The 23,471-nt window shown below is 38.1% G+C and overlaps 2 protein-coding genes across 2 annotated transcripts in view; both read right to left on the reverse strand.

Moving 5' to 3' along the window:
* The window catches only part of LOC148305152 (glucose dehydrogenase [FAD, quinone]-like), a 51,287-nt gene extending 33,683 nt beyond the window's left edge, over positions 1-17,604 (reverse strand). Inside the window, exon 1 of the mRNA XM_088267225.1 lies at positions 17,494-17,604. The gene's annotated coding sequence lies outside the window, so the exon portion shown is untranslated. The remainder of the gene's footprint in view (positions 1-17,493) is intronic.
* Positions 5,451-11,529, reverse strand: LOC148305153 (uncharacterized). The gene is made up of 2 exons (XM_088267186.1): positions 6,331-11,529; positions 5,451-5,639 (listed from the first exon to the last, which is right to left on the reverse strand). Exons 1-2 carry the CDS (start codon positions 11,527-11,529, stop codon positions 5,451-5,453), a joined length of 5,388 nt encoding a protein of 1,795 aa, XP_088123312.1.
* Positions 17,605-23,471: the final 5,867 nt, after the last annotated feature.

A 23,471-nucleotide genomic window follows, 5' to 3' on the forward strand; every position in this document is an offset into this window, starting at 1 on the left:
GCATTTATTTTAACCTCGAAAACTCAGAATGCAAATGATTTTATAAAACTAGTCATGAAAATAACAGAAACCGAGGATATTGGTATGCTTCTCACCGACCAATACCCAGGAATAAACTCGAAAGAATTCAAGGAATTCTTAAATGACAAGCAGATCCCAATAATCTTCACTGCAGTAAATGCACCATTCTCAAATGGCCTAAATGAAAGGCTGAATCAAACATTGGTGAACAAAATCAGATGCAAAATAAATGAAAAAGGGAAAAGAAGAGCATGGACCACAATAGCTCAAGAATGTGTTAATAAATATAATAATACTAATCACTCAGTCACTGACTTTTCCCCAAGTTATCTTTTATATGGTACAGATGTAAATATTTTACCCAACGAATTAAAACAAGGAAAATCTAATAATGACTGGATTAGAGACAGGCAAATAGCGCTTGAAAATACAATAAAATCACATAATTACAATAAAACATTATTTGACAAAAATAGAATAGGCTGCGAATTCAACGTAGGAGACATGGTGTATGTGGAAAATGGAAACAAGCTAAACAGAAAAAAATTGGATGAACTAAAAATTGGACCTTATAAAATTATTGAAAAAATTTCTAACTCAATATACAGAATTGATACAGGTCACAAAAAAATAAAATCAAACCTTTATCATATCACTAAACTTATACCAGTCCCTTCACTACAAGAAGATGATCCGGAGGACGAGTGAAAATTTTACTATGAATTTTCATCCCCAAGGGGGGAGATGTAATAAAATAACTAGGTACCTACCTATACATTTTATTAAGTACCTACAATTAGTACCTACATAAAACAGTTCTACCACCAGATGTCGCATGCGTCGCTCAGTAGAAAACAAAAGACTTGCGATAATATTATTAACTGTCAGAATCAGATAGATAGATAGATAGATAGATATAAAAATTATTATAAAGATAAATTAAGAATAAACTTTAATTACAAAGCAACACATTGTTTATTTTATTATTATACACCCACTTTACATATTATTTACACTTAATTTTCAAAAGGAAAATATTACCACGTTATATATATATATATATATATATATATATATATATATATATATATATATATATATATATATATATATATATATATATATATATATATATATATAAATTATTATTTTCTCACTTTGTACACCAGTGCCTTTAAACCAAACCACTTTTTGCCAACTCAGTTCACGATCCTTCATTCTCAAACGTGTTTAATTTTTTGCTGAACAGCTCTTATAATAAATATGGAGTTATTGGAATTACGAATCACCAGTACACGATTGTATCTTGGGAACCCCCTATTATATGGTTGTTCGATAAGCTTATTATATACCTTTGTTATTTTTCTTTTATTATATTAATTGTAACGCTACTACCTCCTTATTATGGCCCGATCAATTTAATTTTGTGTTTCTGTGGTTAAAAAAAAACTGCAAAAAGGCAGACTAATAAACAAGCCAACTATGAAGTTTAGAGAACATACATAGTTGTTATATCGTACTTAGGAAATTGTTATGCAAAAACATAATTATTATTATTATATTATGTTAATTTTTTTATTATTTATTCTCAGATACTGGATTATTCACCCTGCGGAAGATATATCAATATATAATAGGGTATCTCAATTTGAGACAAATTATCTGTTGTTTTTATTTTAAAGAAGATAAAAGTCTGAGTACTCCAGGGCACTGGAAGAGTGGTTAGCGTGCAATGAATTTATTTGTTGACAAATTTTGTTATCGAAAGCTAGCGAAATGGCAGCGCCACTAAATGCGATATTTGACTAATGAAAACTGGTTGAAAATAATCAATCCCTGTAAAAAAAAGTATTAATTAATATGACACTTTAAAATATTTATTCTATCACACACCGGATTGTCATTTTGATAGTTGTGGGATTTTGGATGACGGTGTTATCATGAGTTGGGAATAGGTGAAATATATTTATTTTATTTTTATAATAAGCATTTTGTATTATTATTACCATTTCATTGATATTATTCTCACAAATAGTGATCAATACAAACCATAAATTTGAAGAGTTTTCGGAGTATAATAACAATATATATTTTGTCTCCGCCTCCGCCTCCGTAGTGTAATGTCGTCCGCCTCCGTAGTGTAATGGTCAGCACGCTCGGCTACCGTTCTGGAGGTCCCGGGTTCGATTCTCAAGGGGGGTAAAATAAATATTAGTGATTTTTTCACTGTCATATTTATTCAATATTAACCTGGACTGGGTACCTGAAGCGGAGGGGTGATCACCTTTCCTTCATGTGTAAACGATCAAGATAACACTGCGTTTATATGACGCAGTGCCCTATGCACCATTGGGGTGCGGATAAGGGTTTAATTATTATTATTATTATATTTTGTCTCAGTTAAAACATCTTAATTATTTTAAACGTTTTTTTTTTATTTTATTTGACAATATATCTGTTTTTAACCCCTAAGATGCTGCGTGCTACTTTATCGGAACCACACTATGTCTCACACATAAATCTATGACATAAAGTATATAGACATATGGGCACGGCCATAAAAAACTGCTCGTGTGCTATAAACATATAAATTTAAATCGTTATTATGTAGGGAGCACTTCGGCTGTCCAAATTTAAAACACAGTAAGGGATGTTTTTGTGTAGTAGTTTTTTTTTGCATTTATGGACTAAGTAGACTCTACTTAGTCCAAAAATGCAAAAAAAACCTATTACAAAAAAATGTCCCTTACTGTGTTTTAAATTTGGACAGCCGACTTGTCTTTATCACTAATATATTTTTAATAATTAAAAACGATTATAATATTTTTTTCGTGATTTTATGCAAACGTAATATGACACAGTTATACAAATTATACAATATTTTTTTTTATATTGACAGGGCCTTTTTTCTATGTAACGCGGTGGAACGGCGTTCCGGCACCTTTTTGCATGATTTTTTTTTCATATACCAAATCAATCAGACGAAACAATGTTCGCGCTTATGCAATTACAATATATATTTATGTAATTCGTCAAAATGATCAAATATGGTACTGTAATGAATATTTAAATGATATTTGATGATTATTTTAGTAAAAAGTCTGACATTAAGTGAGTTCCAAGACATTTTTGTTAAAAAAAAAACCAGATAATTGATACTTTTCATACAAATTTGAAAATCAATTCCCGCACCTAAAAGGTTATTATTTATTTGATAATACCTGTCGACTTATGTGTCTTGTTTTTACAGCTAAAGGATGTCGACAGCGACATTTTCGTGGATATTTGAGAAATCAACAGAAAATATTTGAAGTATGTATTTTGTTTGGAAAGTTAGTTCGTGAATACCTCGGTAATATTTCGATACTTTACAAGTACAACTGATGTACTATCAAAATAGGTTATTAATACCGAGTGAGAGATAGTTCATTGTCCGTTTGATAACATCATACAACACGATTATTAAGTAGAATATAATAGTTATAATAATAAAACCGAACGATTTTGGCCGGTAATGGAGATCGGTATCGGAGTGAGGTGACATTAAGAAATTTCTAAATAATGGTTTAAAGCATAACCGGCTTCGCTGACATTCAGGGAGCTTTAAATAAAATTAAATGCCATCTCGAACAGGTATAAAATAACTTTTAATTTGATCGAGTAAAATGGATAAAATTTATTACAGTGCGTCAGACGAACTAACTTAAAAAAACCTTGAATGTTTTTCGCAGATATTTTGTGGCACATTTTATAAACTTTATAAAATAAAACAACTTTGTTTTAACCACTTTTTATTGGTACTCTTTATCCAACCGGTTTCAACAAGAACCTTGTCATCATCAGGGTTTATGTACTAAATTCTAAAACATGGAAATACTCATAGTTAATTACCCTTCCCTTACCAAAAACTTCCACGCGCTCCGTACACCATATGAAAATGTGATTTAAAAATATGATTTAAAAAATATGATTTAAAAAACTCCTAAATGTTGTTTTTATTGTGCATTGCGTAGCGAATACTTCAACTCCGAATGACAACTTTTGTGGAAGTTCAATACCTTTCCTTACCAAAGTAAGGAAAGGATAATTAACTATGAGTATTTTAATGTTTTAGAATTTAGTACATAAACCCTGATGATGACAAGGTTCTTGTCGAAACCGGTTGGATAAAGTGTACCAATAAAAGGTGGTTAAAACAAAGTTGTTTTATTTTATAAAGTTTATAATTTAAAATTACAGTAGAGTCTCGATTACTCGACCTAAACCGGCCGCGGCAAGGTCGGATAATGTAAAGGTCGGATAACACGGAAAATGATAAAACGACATTGAAAATGTGTTAAAATTATCTGCACATTGAAAGCCTTTCGAATATGTACATGTAATATAACTGAATGTAACGAACTAAAACATCAAATTGCACTTACGGCAAAGTAATAAAACATGTTTTACAGTAGGTAACATACTCACATACAATGCAGTGAACTACGAAACTAAACTTAAGCTTGGGTAAAAAGTCTGTGATTGTCTTACCTGTCTGTAGGTCGGATAACTCGGAAGGTCGGATAATCGAATGTCGGATAACTGAGACTCTACTGTACTTAATGTTTTAATCCACTTTTATTTCATTTCATTACGAAATATGGTATACCAAAAACAGTCAAGTTGACAGTGTCAACCGTCCTAACTTTTTTTTCCAATCGACCCCAGTGGTGCAGTATAACAATTGTTTAAAAATACTTTGTGACGTATTTGATTGGGTGCAGGTCATATTTTGACATTAATCCCTGGTTCTGTATACGAAATTTTCGGATTTCATCTAAATTTGACTAATTTCTTCAATATTACCCCGGACTGGTACTTCAAAGGCAGGGCTAATAATCATCACCTTTCCTTCATATGTAAACGATCAAGATAACACTGTTTTTATATGATGCAGTGCTCTATACACCATTGGGTACCAATTAGGGTTTGAAGAATGAAGATGAAGAACAATTAAGTTGGGTAATTACTAAAATCTAGGTAACTTATCCGCCTCTATAGTGTAATGGTAAACACATTTGGCTAGCATGCCAGAGATATCGGTTTCAATTCACAGGAGGGCAAAGTAAGTATTATTTCACTCCAATATTTAATCCATATATTACTCTGGACTGGTATCTGAAGCGCAGAACTGATCACCTTATTTTCATATAGTCAACGATCAAATTAACATTGTTTTTGAGTTAACCACTAAAAACACGACTTTATTTTCTGATCTATTTATACGTCGAATATATATTATAACGCATTGGAATCGTCAAGATTTTTGTGTTTCTATTTTATTTTTAATATTATAAAAAATAAAACAAATAAAAAAACTGCTTTTAATCTTATTTTAAAAATGTAATATTTCAAAATATGTTATTTAAGTATTGTACGCGACGCGGCGACTAGGCAATCGCGCCGCAGCACAAAGTACTGTAGATGCCGCAGGTGCTGGCGTCAGCGCAGAGCGGCCGGGCAAGTCTCAGTCCGCGGCCGCGCTCGACGGTGAATCTACCCGCGTAGAGATCCACCGAAAGCCCAGAGATCCCTTGCGATCGCCGGCGAAGGCGGTACGTAGCACCGGCAGTCGCAACCTGCACGCAGCAGGCAACCGGGTCGTAAGTCCGGTATCGCTCCGTCGGGTCGTCGCGGCGGCTCCGTCGTCGTCCAGTCCGGGTGCAGTCAGCTCCAAAGTAAATCCGAGTCCAAGTCCAGGGGGTAGCGGCGGTCGAATGTTCCTGAGGGGCGATGAGTCCGGGCGGGCAGCGAAGTCGGGAAGAAGCGGGGCGGAGAGAAGAAAACGCAGCGGTAGTCGGTCGAAATCTGATTTATTAACTTGAATACACCCCTATATATACCCGCTCTGGGTGCCTCGCCGTAGCGCCGCCCGGCCGTGCCTGACCAATCGCGGAGGGGGGTATGTCCGCCAATCACGGCGTAGAGGGAGCGAGGGCATTCGCGTACCGTCTCCCTCTAGCACGTATAAGGACATCCCCACTCCGCTACTTCGGCGCAGTCGAGCGCGCACCGCAGAGCAGTATACACATTACAATATATTCAGTCTTATAGATATCTTAAAAATAGCTTAATCTAACCTAGAGCTATTTCTCTCCTCGGTATGGGCAAAGACCACCCCCGAAAGCGACACATTTCAGTCTTTATTGAGGGGGTAGTACATTGCTAACACATACCGAGGTCCCTAAGCTAATTAATTCTATTTCTAAATCTACGTTTTCTTTACGTCGGCTACACTCCCCCCTGCCGAGGAGGCATCCTTGCGCCGACGTTGTCTCCCAGCAGCAATACGGCGAGCTTGATGGCGGGTCTCGTGTATGTTCCGGCGGCTGTCTGGACCCTGGCGCTCCTCACTTGTCCGTCCTTCCCCGGGGTGACTGCTATGACGCGCCCCCGCGGCCATTCGTTCCGCGGCAGGGCTGCGTCCGTGATCACCACGATGTCGCCGACCCTAATAGGTGCGGCAGCCTGTTGCCACTTTCGCCTCTGTTGTAGCGTCGGAAGATACTCCCGCATCCATCTCTTCCAGAAAGCATCCGCTAGCTTCTGTGCCACGCGCCATTGCTTCTTCAGGCATATTCCCGGCGGTACGCCTCTGTAGTCCGCCAAATGTGGTTGGGCCCCGCTCGACCCGATGAGGAAGTGCATCGGTGTCAGAGGGGCGGCGTCTCGGCTATCCAGCGAAACATGTGTCAGGGGGCGAGTATTAACTGTATACTCGGCCTCCGCTATCGCCGTCATTAGCGTCTCCTCCCGAGGGTACTGTTCTTTAAGTATTGCCATCAGCGCCCTTTTTACTGACCGGACGAGCCGTTCCCAGGCTCCCCCCATATGAGGTGCCGATGGCGGATTGAACACCCACTCGATTCCCCTCTTCGTGGCCTCGTTTTGGAGCTCGGGATCATCAGCCAGTCCTCTCATGGCGTCCGCGAGCTCCTTGTCAGCTCCCCTGAAGTTAGTGCCGTTGTCCGAGTATATGGTACTAGGGTGCCCCCTGCGAGCGGCCATCCTTCTCAGCGCCTGTATCGTCGAGTCGGTGCTCAGTGACGGTGTGACTTCTATGTGCACCGCCCGCGTCACCATACACGTAAACAGGGCCCCGTACCGTTTCTCACGTCGCCTTCCGATCGTGACGTGTACGGGCCCGAACATGTCCACCCCGCAATGGGTGAACGGCCTGACGTGATGATCCAGGCGGCCGACTGGCAATTGTCCCATGAGCGGCGGCTGCGGTCGCGCTTTCTGCATCCTACAGAAGCGACACTCGTAGATTACTTTCCTCACATTGGTCCGCAGTCGGGTGATGAAAAACTGTTGTCTAATCTCGCCGAGTGTTCGCTCCGTGCTTGCGTGCAGTCGCGACTCATGGTAGTGCCGGATCATCAATCGGGTGTATGCGTGTGCGCCGTCTAATATTACTGGCGCCTTCATGGGCTCGCTCACAGCGGGCGCTTTGGTTATGCGCGTCCCCATTCGCAGGACGCTTTCGTTATCTAGGAACGGGGTCAGCCCTATCAAGCGGCTCCCCCGCGGGAGGCACTCCCCCCGTCTGATTGCAGCTATCTCGGCTTGGTAGCTGTCTTCTTGGCATATCCTTATCCATGCCCTTTCTGATTCCTCGAGCTCCTGGACCGTGAGCGTAGCGCTCCCCGGACTCCTTTTTCGGCACCGATTTACAAACCGCAGTACCCACGCCGTAGTCCGGATTAGACGTCTCCACGACGAAAACCGTAATTCGTCGGGGAGCATTGTCATAACGATAGCGCTGTCCGCGCACTTAAGCTCCACTTCTGATTGAGATGCTGCCGTCGTCACCTTGAGCGGCGGCCATTCATCCCTTCCTCTTCTAATAAATTCTGGCCCGCTGAACCATACACCGGTCGGCGATATGTCCGGTATCTCGCCGTCTCGTGTCCCGAGATCAGCCGGGTTCTGTTTCCCTGGAACCCACCGCCACTCACGAGCCTTCGTGAGCTCATCTATCTCCCCCAGGCGGTGGGCCACAAACGGCGTGTAGATGCGGGAATCGCTCCGGACCCAGCACAGCACCGTCATGGAGTCCGTCCAATAGAATGTTTCCCGCAGTTGTACGCCGCATTCCTTCTTGATGGTTGCTGCTAGCCGCGCAGCTATAAGCGCGGCCTGCAATTCCAGGCGTGGAATTGACAGCGCCCGTAACGGGCTCACCCGACACTTGCTGGCCACAAATGTCGCCCTTTTCCCGGCGGTGGTGTCCTCTACGATATACGCAACGGCGCAGCTAGCTTGTTCCGATGCGTCGGAAAACACGTGCAGCTCTACCTGCTGGCCCTTGCTCGCCACGCGCCGCGGGATGGCGCACTCGGTCTCGCGCAGTATGTTTATCCAAGTGCGCCACTTATCTGCCTGTTCTATGCTTATCTCCTCGTCCCACCCTATGTGGGATCGCCAGATATCTTGCAGTAGAATCCGTGGGCGTATCGTCAAACACCCGACGAACCCGAGCGGGTCGAATATGCTCATGACCTCGCTCAGGATTTTCCTTTTCGTTGGCCTCCCGGCCGGGACCTCCCGTGACGCCGCAAACTTGAAGCGGAACTCGTCAGTCACCGGGTCCCATTTTATCCCCAGAACTCTCTCAGTCGTCGAGGTTCCGCTGATAATGTCTCGCGCGCACTTGCCCCTCAATTCCTCGGGGATTGTTTCTAGGACTGCGGGATCGTTACTCGCCCAGTTCGCGAGGGTAAACCCGCCCCGCTGTAGAAGTTCGCAGACCTCTCTGCGCAATCGAATCGCATCTGTCGTGCGATCCACAGCATCCATGTAGTCGTCCATGTAGAACTTTCGAAGCACGGCATCTCTGGCGGCGGGCATGTCCTGCCCGTGGTCTTCCGCGACCCGGTTCCGCACATATTGGGCGCTGCTCGGGGAACATGCAGCGCCAAACGTCATAGACGTCATAACCATCTCCCGAATTTCCTCGTCGGGATTATTTCGCCAGAGGAACAGCTGCGCCCGCTGGTCCTCCTTCCTTATCTTTATTTGGAGAAACATCTCCCTTATGTCCGCCGCCAGCGCGACCTTCCCCTCGCGAAATCGCATGATATTCCCCACAAGCGATGAGAGGAGATCCGGTCCATTGGCCAACATGCCATTCAATGAGGCCCCGTTACAAAAGCTGGCGGCGTCGAACACAATACGTAATTTGTCGGGCTTGTTTACGTTTGTTACTGCGAAGTGGGGGAGGTACCATCGCCCACTCGAAGTGTCCTCTATTTCGGCCGTTGCCAATTCCCGCGCGTACCCCTTGGCGAGATATTCTTCAATCTTCCTTCGGTAGGCCCCGGCGAATTGACTATCCTTTCTGAACTTTTTCTCCAAGCTTGAGAAGCGGTTCAGCGCGATACGGCGATTGTTTTCCAAACAAGGCCCGCCTTCCTTCCATAGAAGCCCCGTCTCGTACCGCCCTTCAGGTAGGAAACGGGTCGTAGCCTTCATGACCTCTATGGCTTGCGCCTCCTGGCGCGATATTTTCGCTGCAGCGCATATTCCCAGCGCATCCACAGCATAGTTCCGCTGGACTAGCTCTTCCAGCCTCTGGTCCGCACTTAACGCCATCAGTGTATTGACGCAAGTCTGGCGGAATCGCCCCCCATGAACGACCGTTCCCAGGGCCGTCTCGGAGGCGATGTAGTTCCCGCAATTACGCGCCTCTCTTGACACAATAAGTGAGGCGTTGTCCTGGCCGATCAGTAATTGCGGGCGCACATGCTGCACCCTACCATCTATACTAGCCACCGGTTGTGGCGGTAGATGCAGCTTCCGAATCGTGTTTGCACGGAGCGAGAATTGTCCCTTCGCAGTCCCGCGCACCTCCAGTGTCACCTTCCTCGAAGTTGCATCGGTAACGCACATCCCGCCAGCACCGTGAATCCTCAATCCTCGGGCACCCCCTGGTTCCGCGATGTCGTTGGCAATCTTCGAGTCCAGCAGTGTTATGGTTGATCCCTCGTCGAGCAATGCATAGACGTCCGCTTCTCCGCGCGGACCGCTTAGGGTGACGGGGATCACCTTCAGGAGCACTGGCTCCTCACGAGCGTGCGTGCTCGTAACCAAGTTGTAGACTCGGGAACTGTGTCCGGAGTCGATGTTCCTTTCGCTCGTACTCGCGGCTTGTCTCTCGTCCGCGAGTGGTCTAGCGCCCCCGGTGCCGGCAGCAGCGGGCGAATCCCGGCGGGCGCTGCTATCTGGCGCTCTTATGTCTGAGTCGGATCGAGCTTCGCGCACTTCGGCTCGATCCCTCGTATGAAGTGTTTTGTGGTGCGTTCGGCGGCACCCATCGACGCCGCACTTCCTCGTATTTTTGCAACTCACATACCGGTGAGTATTCGCTAGACACGCGTAGCACAGATTTTTCCGTCGCACTATGTTCCATCTCTCTGTGACACTACACTCTAGATACTCCTGGCAAGATTGCAACCAGTGGCTCTGTCCGCACAAAACACATGACACGACACTATTCACATTTTTCTCCACAGAAATCACTGTATGCACCTGCTCCCGCTTGTGAGGCCTCTCGCGCTGTCTGTCTTTTCCGCTATATACGTGCGGCTCTATACCGCCGCCTATCATTGCCGATTCCGTCATGTCTTCCAAAAACAGCGCGAAATCCTTCGCGGTGGGCCTTGTGGGGTCTCCCCTTCTGCTATACCACCATAGAAACTTCATACACAGCGGCAACTTGCTCACTAGCTCGCTTAGCAGCTGAGGCGTCGACATGTAGTCCCCGCCGAAGCTTTCCAAGGTCGCTATCGCGTTCCGAACTGCACTCGATAGGTCCACTAATGCCTGCGTCGATCCGTCGTTCTGTATGCAGCGGAGTCTTCTCACCTTTTCCAGTAGAGATGACACAACGATGTCCGGCTGACCGTAGTGAAGTTCTAACGTCTTCATTATGACGCCTACTTGGCTCGGGTCCACGAGTAATGATGATACCGATTCTCTAGCTCGTCCCTTCAATGCGCGTTGTAGACGCAGGAGGTTCTCCGGATCCGAAAGGCAGCACATCTCCGTCGACTGAGTGTACTGCGATTTGAACGTGGCCCATTCCTGCGGCTCTCCGGCGAAGACGGGTAAATCCTTGGCAGTGGACTGGCGCGCGATCAAAGCGCCGACCCTGCTGACGTCTTCTGGGACTGAAGCCGGGCTCCTTCCTTGCGAAGCCTCTAATAGTACCGCCATCCTCGATAATACTGTCATGATGTTGTCCATGTCTGTTGTACGCGCCGCGGGCTCGGGATTCGCGTCCGCGCGTCCGCGGCTGCTCTCGACGTCTCGTAGTGTAGCGCGGAGATTTCGAACTTGCGTTCTTAGCCTTTGGACGGTGTCCTCTGACGAATCCGATTCGACAGAGTCTCCTTCCATTGGCGGTTCTTCTCTGGGTGGTGTGCCTCCTCTCCCTGAGCGAAGCGATGGGGTTCTCGAAGTCATCTCTAGGCGCTCTGCGGTGAAGATCCGGCTCGAAGGACCAACTTGTACGCGACGCGGCGACTAGGCAATCGCGCCGCAGCACAAAGTACTGTAGATGCCGCAGGTGCTGGCGTCAGCGCAGAGCGGCCGGGCAAGTCTCAGTCCGCGGCCGCGCTCGACGGTGAATCTACCCGCGTAGAGATCCACCGAAAGCCCAGAGATCCCTTGCGATCGCCGGCGAAGGCGGTACGTAGCACCGGCAGTCGCAACCTGCACGCAGCAGGCAACCGGGTCGTAAGTCCGGTATCGCTCCGTCGGGTCGTCGCGGCGGCTCCGTCGTCGTCCAGTCCGGGTGCAGTCAGCTCCAAAGTAAATCCGAGTCCAAGTCCAGGGGGTAGCGGCGGTCGAATGTTCCTGAGGGGCGATGAGTCCGGGCGGGCAGCGAAGTCGGGAAGAAGCGGGGCGGAGAGAAGAAAACGCAGCGGTAGTCGGTCGAAATCTGATTTATTAACTTGAATACACCCCTATATATACCCGCTCTGGGTGCCTCGCCGTAGCGCCGCCCGGCCGTGCCTGACCAATCGCGGAGGGGGGTATGTCCGCCAATCACGGCGTAGAGGGAGCGAGGGCATTCGCGTACCGTCTCCCTCTAGCACGTATAAGGACATCCCCACTCCGCTACTTCGGCGCAGTCGAGCGCGCACCGCAGAGCAGTATACACATTACAATATATTCAGTCTTATAGATATCTTAAAAATAGCTTAATCTAACCTAGAGCTATTTCTCTCCTCGGTATGGGCAAAGACCACCCCCGAAAGCGACACATTTCAGTCTTTATTGAGGGGGTAGTACATTGCTAACACATACCGAGGTCCCTAAGCTAATTAATTCTATTTCTAAATCTACGTTTTCTTTACGTCGGCTACAAGTATTACCTAGTTCTATAATTTTCCCGCGACATTACCAAACGTTTCGTGAATGAAAAAGTTTCCTTAATACCCGCGCGTTGTAGTCTCTTCGTATTAAAAATAATAACGTAAATTAAAATTTACAAAATACTTGATAGTGTATAGGGAAATAATTCAAGGCTGAGATAAGCACTATCAGTGAATTAAAAAAAAAGGTGTGTTGAGATGGTTTGGGCCTGTGAATCAAACGACTGAAGAATAATGAAGCTAATGTGGTTGGTAATAAAAGCAGAGAAAAGCCGAAGAAAACTTGGTAATATCAAGTATCTACAATACCCGGTATTGTAAATAACTGGTAAAATAAAATAAATATGGAAAAAAACATATCGTTGTTATTTTATTATAAAAAAAATTACAACAAAATATGTAAGTATAAAATTTAATTTCAAAATGTATGTTAATATTTTATCATGTAAAAAAAAATATATATATTTCACCGGTTTTTACCAAATATCAAACGTTTTTATAGTGAAGATTAAACGCGAGTTTTTTCCGTCCATAATATTGACGAAATAATTGCATGTTTTCATAGTTTTATTTTTTTGTAATTTAAAAACATAATTATGTGCTATTAGTTTATGTTTTTAACTTAATCTAAATTGAAAACGATTGAACTTTGATATCAATAGATCTATCAGATTTATTTGTTTGTCTTTTTGTTATTTTCGACAGTTTTTTTTTAAATTCAATATTTCAAATTCAATATATTATTCATTATTTATTTATTTAAGCTTCATGTACAGAAAAGAAACCAGTATATTGGCGGGCTTTTTGCTAAAAAGAATTATCTTCCAACCAACCAAAACAGACTAGTGATATTGGTCAAAACGTTTGATACCTGATATAGCTGTTTGCAATCAGAGGGTAGATAGTACTCACACACAATATTCACACTATTTTAAGTACATTCAAATCTTTGTTCACAAATCTGGGTTTGTCCACTTAGGAGTTATTTATAAAATCTAAATAGCCATCACGTCGCTTCCCCGCAGGGGTATGCAGAGAAAATTGAACGCCACACTACTCTGTGAGTTATTAATACACGGCATGAAAAACGTTCAAAGTAAAAATCATGACCTTTTAATACTGATCACCTAATGGGATTCTTAATAACTAACTAACCATCACGCTACTTCCCAGCAGAGGTAGGCAGAAACAATAGAACGCATGATATAATCCTAACATCTTTAGTTAGTTATTTAAGATAATGAAAATATATTCTCTTGGAATTTTTTTACATCTTATCAAAGATGAAGAAGAATATGGTAAGAAGTCTGGGCATTTACGGGGCTGACGACCGTCAAAGGCTGGTTTAAGTGATCACTTTACACACGTGTAAAATTCACCAATTCCACCCATTATTGAAAACCACACTACTCGAATTCTTGGAATTTCTATGCATAAATATATATATATATATATATATATATATATATATATATATATATATATATATATATATATATATATATATATATATATATATATATATATATATATATATATATATATATATATATATATATATATATATATATATATATATATATATATATATATATATATATATATATATATATATATATATATATATATATATATATATATATTTGAAACATTTTTGAAACGTTGTTCTTGAATCACTAGAACTTCACTTCACAATTCTCTTGGAATAATAATAGCAAATGGTGCGTCATTTAGAATTTTGGATCTACCTCAACAAAATTAAGTGTATTATTATTTCAATGTCGTGATAGCAATGGACTAGTTAGAGTGGCAATTAGGCCGCCCAGTGACACGTAACATTGGATTCTAATGATGAATTATTTCCATAATTACACCATCACACCATGATCCATCACGCCAAGTTAACAATCAGTGATATTTCGGTGCGATAACTCAAACATGCGTAAAGTAGAGAAAAAAAAAGGATTATTATTAAACATGTATTATTATTATTATTATTATTATTTTTTATTCATTTAAAATATTTACATTTTATTTATAACATAATAACATTTGAATCATTTATACATATGGAGAACTTTTATATTTCGATTCGCTGTGCCTCTCCATAAAAGAGTCTGTGCTTTTGTGCTTGGAAAGGGACTTAAACTCGTGGTTTAATGTTATATAATAAAAGATATAATAGTTTTTTTATATATTTTTTAAGATTTAAATGTATGGAGCTTTAATTTTTTTCTTAAGGATTTTTATATCATCTATTTTTTTATTTCTTTAGGGAGTTTATTAAAATGTTTGATTGCCAAATATTTGAAGGTTTGCTGAAATTGCTCGGTGTTGCATTTTGGAGTAGAAAAATCGTTCTCAAACTCAGGCTTCAACTTTTTAAGTTTTATAGCTACTCATGAGTGGATTTACTTTTTATGTTTAAAGTTACTATAATTTCATTTTCGGCTACGGTTCTGGAGGTCCCGGGTTCGATTCCCAAGGGGGGTAAAATAAATATAAGTGATTTTTTCACTGTCATATTTATTCAATATCACCCTGGACTGGTACCTGAGGCGGAGGGCTGATCACCTTTCCTTCATGTGTAAACGATTAAGATAACACTGCGTTAATATGACACAGTGCCCTATGCACCATTGGAGTGCGGATAAGGGTTTTAAAAAATATATATATTATTCCTGATATCTCTAAATATAGATTATTCATATAAATTATATTCTAGAAATTTTAATATAAAGAGCATACATGATGTCTAAATAATAATAATTACTCTGAATTTCCCAATCACCTAATAGAAAATAATTACTCATTTGATAAAAATAAAGATCTAAATACATTACACACATCGCTCATTCCTTTCAAGAACGTCATAAATCAAAAATCATCTATTTTCAGTTGTGCATGTTTTCGGAATGCCCAGAAAATGTACTACATCCCAGCAAAAGAGGCATATTTTTAACTTAATATTTACCCGCTACAGGGCAAAAAGTGTAGTTTTTGCATTTTGAAGAAAAGGTGTTGTTTGATTATTTTTTTAAATAAATTAAATATTTTTCAAATGGAGAAAAAACCTTCAGGTTTTACCTAAAAAGATCTATTGCACAGTAAAAAGTTTAACAAGTGGCTTGATATTTATTTTTAATACATTGTGTTATATTTTTAAACTTTAAAAACGTTCTCCTGAAAAATCAAGTTTTTTGATTTATGACGTTCTTGAAAGGAGTGAGCGACATGTAATAGAGGACTTAAATTAGATAACTTCGAAATATTAGAAATAAAATGGCAATTAATAATAATTTACAATTAATAAATACACAAGTAAATGATTTTTCTAAAAGTCTGTTATTCAATATGTTTCCAATCACTCACCATCCCTGATCCCTTTTGACTGTGACTGCCAATCAACACAAAAAAAATAAAGCCACTTGAGAAGCTTCCTAAGTTTCTTTCCCTAACCGTCAAAATATTTTGAATATTGTTTAGTAGATAGTGTTTTAGTATTAATCAGTCTTGATAAAGAAGCGGTTAGCTTCGAAACCGGTTAACATTATAATTAAGTTAGATATAATAATTTATTTAAAGTGATTTTAAAACAAAGTTACATTTTAAATTTACATCACAAAGTTAGTGCTTCAAATATAAATTATAGATTATTCATAATATTTTTGGGTGATTCTAAATCCTTGTTCACATAACTGGGTTTCTCCACTTCTGATTTTTTTCTTTTACGTTTTGGCATGACACTTAAGTACAGAAACCCTGATTTGTGAACAAGGATTTGAACACACTAAAAAATGTTGTGTATGCTTTTTCTTTTTATTTATTTTTTTAATTTTGTGTGTGGGTAAACATATTTTAGGTTATTGTAAAGGGCACTAGCAAGAATACAATAGATATTTTCAGAAATAAAATAAGATTAAAATTGCTAATATAAACTACAAATACTCCAGAAAACAAAAAAAACAAAAAGATGAAAAAAAATTACAGTGCAAATATGTACTATATGAGTTATACGTTTAAAAGAAGAAGGTACTTAGATCTGTTTTTTTTTAAATAAATAATTTAAGCAAAATTTTTAATCGAAACAAACTTAGGTAATAAATGTCTAACATATAGTTATTTTGGAATATTCTTTCCTTGTTTATGTATGTATTTAACCTGTGCTTTTACTTGTTTCTTTTAGTTTGTTGTGTTTACATTTAATTGATGAAAAACACTTGAATGAATAGGGTATTATCACTCGGGAGGAATATCAAATTTAACATATGCGACCTATAAATGATTGTGTAATACTCGTTTTGAGTTTATACCAACCGATATAATCAATATTTTCATTCATCGTTTTTCTTCGTAAAAACGTTGTTTTCGTAAGTTGGTAACGAATGACGTCACAGAAACGAATCCATACTACTACTATTACAGCTCTTTAAAGCATATACACAACACACCCGATGACGTATATTAAAATGTCTAAAGTTTAAACCTCACCTCTCTACCGATTACAATAAAAATGTTACCGATAGTCTTGTGATTTTTCATATTAATTTATTAGCCAATAATAACACATCATGAGAATAATCCATTGTGTTTCACTGTATTTTATTTAATGTTATGTTTTTTTATTGTTTGTGAACCATGAATAAATCAATTATCGCTCACTCCTTTCAAGAACGTCATAAATCAAAAATCGACAATTTTTAGTTGCGCGTTGTTTTCAGAATGCCCAAAAAATGTACACTATATCCCAGCAAAAGAGGCATATTTTTAACTTAATATTTATCCGCTATAGGGCAGAAAGTATTGTTTTTGCATTTTGAAGAAAAGGTATTGTTTAATATTTTTTTTTAATACACAAAATATTTTTCAAATGGAGAAAAAACCTTCAGGTTTTACCTTAAAAGATTTGTTGCACAGTAAAAAGTTCAAAAAGTGGCTTGATATTTATTTTTAATACATTGCAATATATTTTAAAACTTTAAAAACGTTCTCCTGAAAAATCAAGTTTTTTTTTATAACGTTCTTGAAAGGAGTGAGCGTTATGTCTTACCTTAGTGAAATGCAGATCCAGCCGATCGTCGTTCGCAAAGTCAAGGCTGAAGGCAGTAACGCCGCGACGGCAACTAAGATGTGACTGAGGAGGGCACTACCGTCTCGAGTTCCGCGCTGTACCGTCCCAACACTCACCACGATCTACCACGACCTCTTATCAACATCAGGGCTAGAAAACATTTTGTTTACCACTAGTATTGTATCACCAAACGCTGGATTTAATACTACGATTAATACTATGGTATCATACATAAATCCTACACATATAAAAAATTTAAGACATTAAAATGCTAAAAAATAAATTAAATGAGTTGTATACCTGTTTTTTTTTTTAAATATGTAATGGCTTTGCATAAAAAATATATTGCTTTTGCCAATTTCAAAGTAATTAAATAATATTACTTAATTATAAAATATGATAGACTTATAAAAAAAAATACTCAAAGTTTGTAGATAATTGGGTTCCTGCTCGCCAGGATGAGAAGGATACCTGAAGGGAGGGAAATAAGCGGTTATATACATGTTAATCTAAGAATAAATGTCTTACCCTCTTCTAGTAGAACGGAAGGTCTGCTGACGACAGTCAACAGTCCGGCTTCTCCTGAGGAGTTTTACATGGTTTTCCCCAGCAATGAGGAAATGCAGAGAAGTTTTTGATTAGCCCACATTAGTTTATCCTTCCTGTTCCCAACACAGAATAAAATCAAATATGTTCTTGGCTAGAAGAAACAAAAATCCACTTAATGATCTACAAACCTTGTACATAATAAGCAAGGTTAATAATAAATGCAACTCCCATCTAAAATAAACTACTACTATTACTAATATCACGCCATTTCCCCGCAGAGGTAGGCAGATAGGATGGAACGCCACAATCTTCAGTCCTGACATACACTCTTACCTTTACATCTACATTTACACCTAGTATTTTTTTATATTGGATTCCTTCCTGTTTTTAAAATCTTTAAAAAATAATTTTACTATGCACACACTTTGAAGGCTATCATGAAGAAAATTAGAGATTTCCAACAGTGACAAATAATTATTGAGAAGAAAATGAATCGATATCTAGTATTTATATACCGGAATTCGGACACACAAAAAAGGGTCAAAATTAAGCAGAAAAATCGAAAGGGAATAAACTTTCTGCGTTTTATAACTACGTGAAATAATTGGATCTTGTACTACGTTGATCTCATCTCATCTTTAATTACTTTGCAGCAAATTCATCATTCAAACCAATTTTAAAATATTATTTAATTTTTTTGCAATATTTGGGAATTTAACACTCGACGCTTATAAAGGTAAATATTTTGTTTTTACAATAACTAGAAAATTCACAATTTATTATGAAATATTTTTTTTTGTTTTATATCCCTGAAAATGGCGGACTTTAAGAAACACTATTGACATTGGATTTAGTACATTCACAGTAACCCTAAATGGCTTTTGCCAGATTAAAAATACCATAAAATAACGAACTGTCTGAAGTTTGAATAAAAAAATTAAATGCAAAATAAATTAACTGGATAAAGACTTCAAAACAAAATGTTTATTTCATTAATTGATTCGGCAGTCACTTTGTGGTAAAATCTATCCATTTTTAATTCATGTTTGGCTTAGTAAATACCACTATTTCTTAAAATCTACTGTGACACGTGTTTTGAGACATTCCGCATAATTTTCAAACACCGTGCGGTGTTTGAAAATGCTGCGGAATGCATCGAAACACGTGTCACAGTAGATTTTAAGAAATAGTCGTATTTACTAAGTAAAACATTAATCAAAATATTAATTTTGATGTTTTGGTTATATTTTTTCCTGTACTGTTAAGTTATGTCTTTGGTTACCTCATATAACACTGTTTCATAATATAAAAGTAATATATTTATGTTACTCATTGGGAATTATATTACGGACTGGGAATATGTGTCATCATGTATCCTTATCCTTATGCATTATATATCATTATGCATTAGAGGTATGAACTAATGTGTAACTGTTACATTACGCTCGTGGGACAGTATTTGTTACTTTTTCACGAATTACATTTCTTTTCAGCTTTCATTTTTTTATATTATTTCGAGAAATAAAATTACTTTGTGTTCTGATCCACTCACATTTTTATTAACCAACTAGTTTCGGCCGAAACTAGTTGGTTAATAAAAATGTGAGTGGATCAGAACACAAAGTAATTTTATTTCTCGAAATAATATATTAATATGATCCACAAAGTTAATGCTTTCAATATTCAAAACATTCATTTTTTATGTCGAAATATCTAATATATTTTTCTTTTCACCTTATCGGTACCCAGTTATGCATAGGGCACTGCATCTTGATCGTTTCAGTCCCTGCGCTTCAGGTACCAGTCCAGGGTAATATTAAATAAATGTGAGAAAAAAATACCACTTCTTTTGATCTCCCGGGACTCGAACCTGGGACCTCTTGCATATATCGCTCACTCCTTTCAAGAACGTCATAAATCAAAAATCGACAATATTCAGTTATGCATGTTTTCAGAATGCCCAGAAAATGTACTATATCCCAGCAAAAGAGGCATATTTTTAACTTAATATTTACCCGCTACAGGGCAGAAAATGTTGTTTTTGTATTTTGAAGAAAAGGTATTGTTTAATTATTATTTTTTTAAAAACTAAATATTTTTCAAATGGAGAAAAAACCTTCAGGTTTTGCCTAAAAAGATCTGTTGCACAGTAAAAAGTTCAAAAAGTGGCTTGATATTTATTTTTAATACATTGTGTTATGTTTTTAATCTTTAAAAACATTCTCATGAAAAATCAAGTTTTTTGATTTATGACGTTCTTGAAAGGAGTGAGCGATATGGTTTCAAGAATTAATGCAATATGGATGTTTAATAATGGGCAGAATGGTGAACGTTACACAAGTGTATAAAGTGATCGCTTAAACAAGCCAGGTCGTAAGCCCTGGGCTTACGTGTTTTTTCATATAAAGAGGTACGATAGAGGTTTCATATCAAGTTGAGACATTTTAATATTTATTATATTCATGTCTATATAATTAAGTAAGGAAAACGCGTGTTTTTAATGTCACTTTTCAGAAAAATAACTGTTATTATTTATTGCGAAGAAATAGTAAAATTTCTGTCCGTAACAAATTCTGTGACCTCGATTTTTCGCAAAATTTCCCACGCACGTTAGATAATCACTGACTGTGTAAGAGAATTTTATACAAACCGCCACAATAGACGGTGGAATCCTAAGTATTTTTTCTTCAATTGCACGGCAAAGATGATTATAAGAATAATACAAAAATAATTATACGAATATTTTAAAGCCGGTTTATGATATAGAGATTTTGATTGATATCTCAATTGGTGGAAATATGGATATTTATTTAAAGATAAAAGTATTAGAAGTTATTTTATGTAGAGTAGATAAAGTACATATCGCTCACTCCTTTCAAGAACGTCATAAATCAAAAATCGTCAATTTTCAGTTGTGCATGTTTTCGGAATGACCAGAAAATGTACTATATCCCAGCAAAAGATGGATATTTTTAACGTAATATTTACCCGCTACAGGGCAGAAAATGTTGTTTTTGCATTTTGAATAAAAGGTATTGTTTAATTTTTTTTTAAACATACTAAATATTGTTCAAATGGAAAAATAAACCTTCAGGTTTTACCTAAAAAGATCTGTTGCACAGTAAAAAGGTCAATAAGTGGCTTGATATTTATTTTTAATACATTGTGTTATATTTTTAAACTTTAAAAACGTCCTCCTGAAAAATCAAGTTTTTTTATTTATGACGTTCTTGAAAGGAGTGAGCGATATTACCATCGTTTTTTTAAAATCAGTAATTATATCAAGATATTATTAATTTTGTAAACGAATTTTTTAATTTGTTACATACAATTAAAATTAATTTTATATAGAGGCTATGTAATAAATAAAGTTGGATTTTTCTTTAAATTATGACTCGGAACCTAACCTTATATCGTCAATTATATTGTGTTCATTTAACGCCGATTCTTTAACGCTATGTCTCTCGGAACGGAACCACAGCGTAAAACGAGGTTTACCTTATTTGTTTCTTTTTCTCATTTTAAATTTCTTTTCAGCTTTAGTATTTGATGTCAAATTGTTTAATACAGTGGAACCTCTCATAACGAGCATAATTCGTTCCGGAATTTTACACGTTAAGCTAAATATTTTTTGTTTTCTGGCGCGATTCACAAGTTAATGTCGTGAAAAAGGGACTTGACCTTTCTATGCGAAATAAAGTAACTCATTATGCGAAATAAAGCCCCTTAAGGGAGTAACATTTTCATATTTTATTTGCTCATTATGCGAATTTCTCGTTGTAAGAAGTTCCACTATAAATACATAGGAATACGTAATACCCAACCAAATTTTTACATGATTGGCGCGTTTAATTTGAAATAATCGAATAAAAAAACCGAATTAAGTAACGGATTTAATTATTTTAAAAAGTCATTAAGATGCAATTGATCGTCACGTTTCATTCACAGTCACTGTAGGGTTTAAAATCGCCAATAACCAGTTTTGTGAATTACAATAATCTGGGGCAAAAGTTCGTGTGAATATACCTACATGTGTGTACACCTCGTCCCGCTGGGGTCAAAACCCTCGCTTAACTGTATCACGATTTAAAATATATCAATAGTTAAATAAATTACCTCCCTTCACTTTAGAATGCGGTAAACTTAATTCCGTGATGTAAGGTTTGTGAATTCTCTGCGAAGAACAGCGACCGGGGTCGATCTCGTAATCTCGCAAGCGGCGAATTATAAAAAATGGCGGTTGTCACAGTTAAAGATTCACATGTTAGCCAATGCTTTTGATAGTAGATTTATTTAATATATTGTTATCCACCTTGAAGTCTGTACTTTCTCAGCATTTCTTCTCCATGTTATGGATGGATAAATTTAAACGTCGTGTTTCACTCTCTCGCTGCTCGCTGATAGTGTGTGAAGGAGACGTGTATTTACCAGTGCTTACTATTTGCTATTTTATAATTATTTTATGTTTAAGACTTTTTGTTTCTCTATTAGTGTGTTTTTATAGCATAAACACTATATATGTATTATGTTAAATGCATTAGCCGTTCAATAATTAAATAAATAAATAAATATTGTTTAAAAGTTGTGACCATCACGCGTAAATAAATAAAACCAAATATCACAAATGGTTGCGGGTTATTGTGAAATAAGAAAGAAAAAAAAACTGTTTATGGTATATGTATAAATTACTTTTATTTACTGTTTCGGCATAAACTTTGTGGTAAGACATGTTACAATGATTAAAGAAAACACTTCGTTTTTTACCACTTGAGTTTTATTATAGACTACATGTTTCAGAAGTTAAACTTCCATCATTCAGGTCTGTATAATAACTATATGTATATGTTATTATACAGACCTGAATGATGGAAGTTTAACTTCTGAAACATGTAGTCTATAATAAAACTCAAGTGGTAAAAAACGAAGTGTTTTCTTTAATCATTATAAATTACTTATTAGTAATTTGTGTAGGTACTTGCAAACATTTAAGTTTTACACACACACGTGTATACAAATATATATATATACATATACATATATATATATATATATATATATATATATATATATATATATATATATATATATATATATATATATATATATATATATATATATATATATATATATTCTGCCTCCATGGTGTAATGTTTAGCGTTGTTTAGCTATCATGCTGGAGGTCCCAGGTTCGATTCCCAGGGGGGGGGGGGGGTGAAAATAAATATAGGTGATTCTACACTGTAACATTTGTTTTAATATTACCCTGGGGCTCAGGAGTGATCAACTTGCCTTCACGTAAGTAACGCTGATGATAACACTGCGTCAATACGATGCAATACCCTATGCACCATTAGATGTGGATAAGGGTTAGAAGAAGAAGTTTTTATATTCCACATTTCATATTTACA

The sequence above is a fragment of the Brachycentrus maculatus genome, unplaced genomic scaffold (genome assembly GCF_059751285.1).
Source record: "Brachycentrus maculatus isolate JH-2025_06_01 unplaced genomic scaffold, ASM5975128v1 h1tg000285l, whole genome shotgun sequence".
In the NCBI taxonomy this organism is placed as follows: domain Eukaryota; kingdom Metazoa; phylum Arthropoda; class Insecta; order Trichoptera; family Brachycentridae; genus Brachycentrus; species Brachycentrus maculatus.

Coding starts and splice junctions, on each gene's coding strand:
- LOC148305153 (XM_088267186.1), bottom strand. CDS start 11,529: ATGACTTCGAGAACCCCATCGCTTCGCTCAGGGAGAGGAGGCACACCA. Junction 5,640..6,330: donor TATTGCTGCTGGGAGACAAC/GTCGGCGCAAGG, acceptor TGCTGCGTGCAG/GTTGCGACTGCCGGTGCTAC.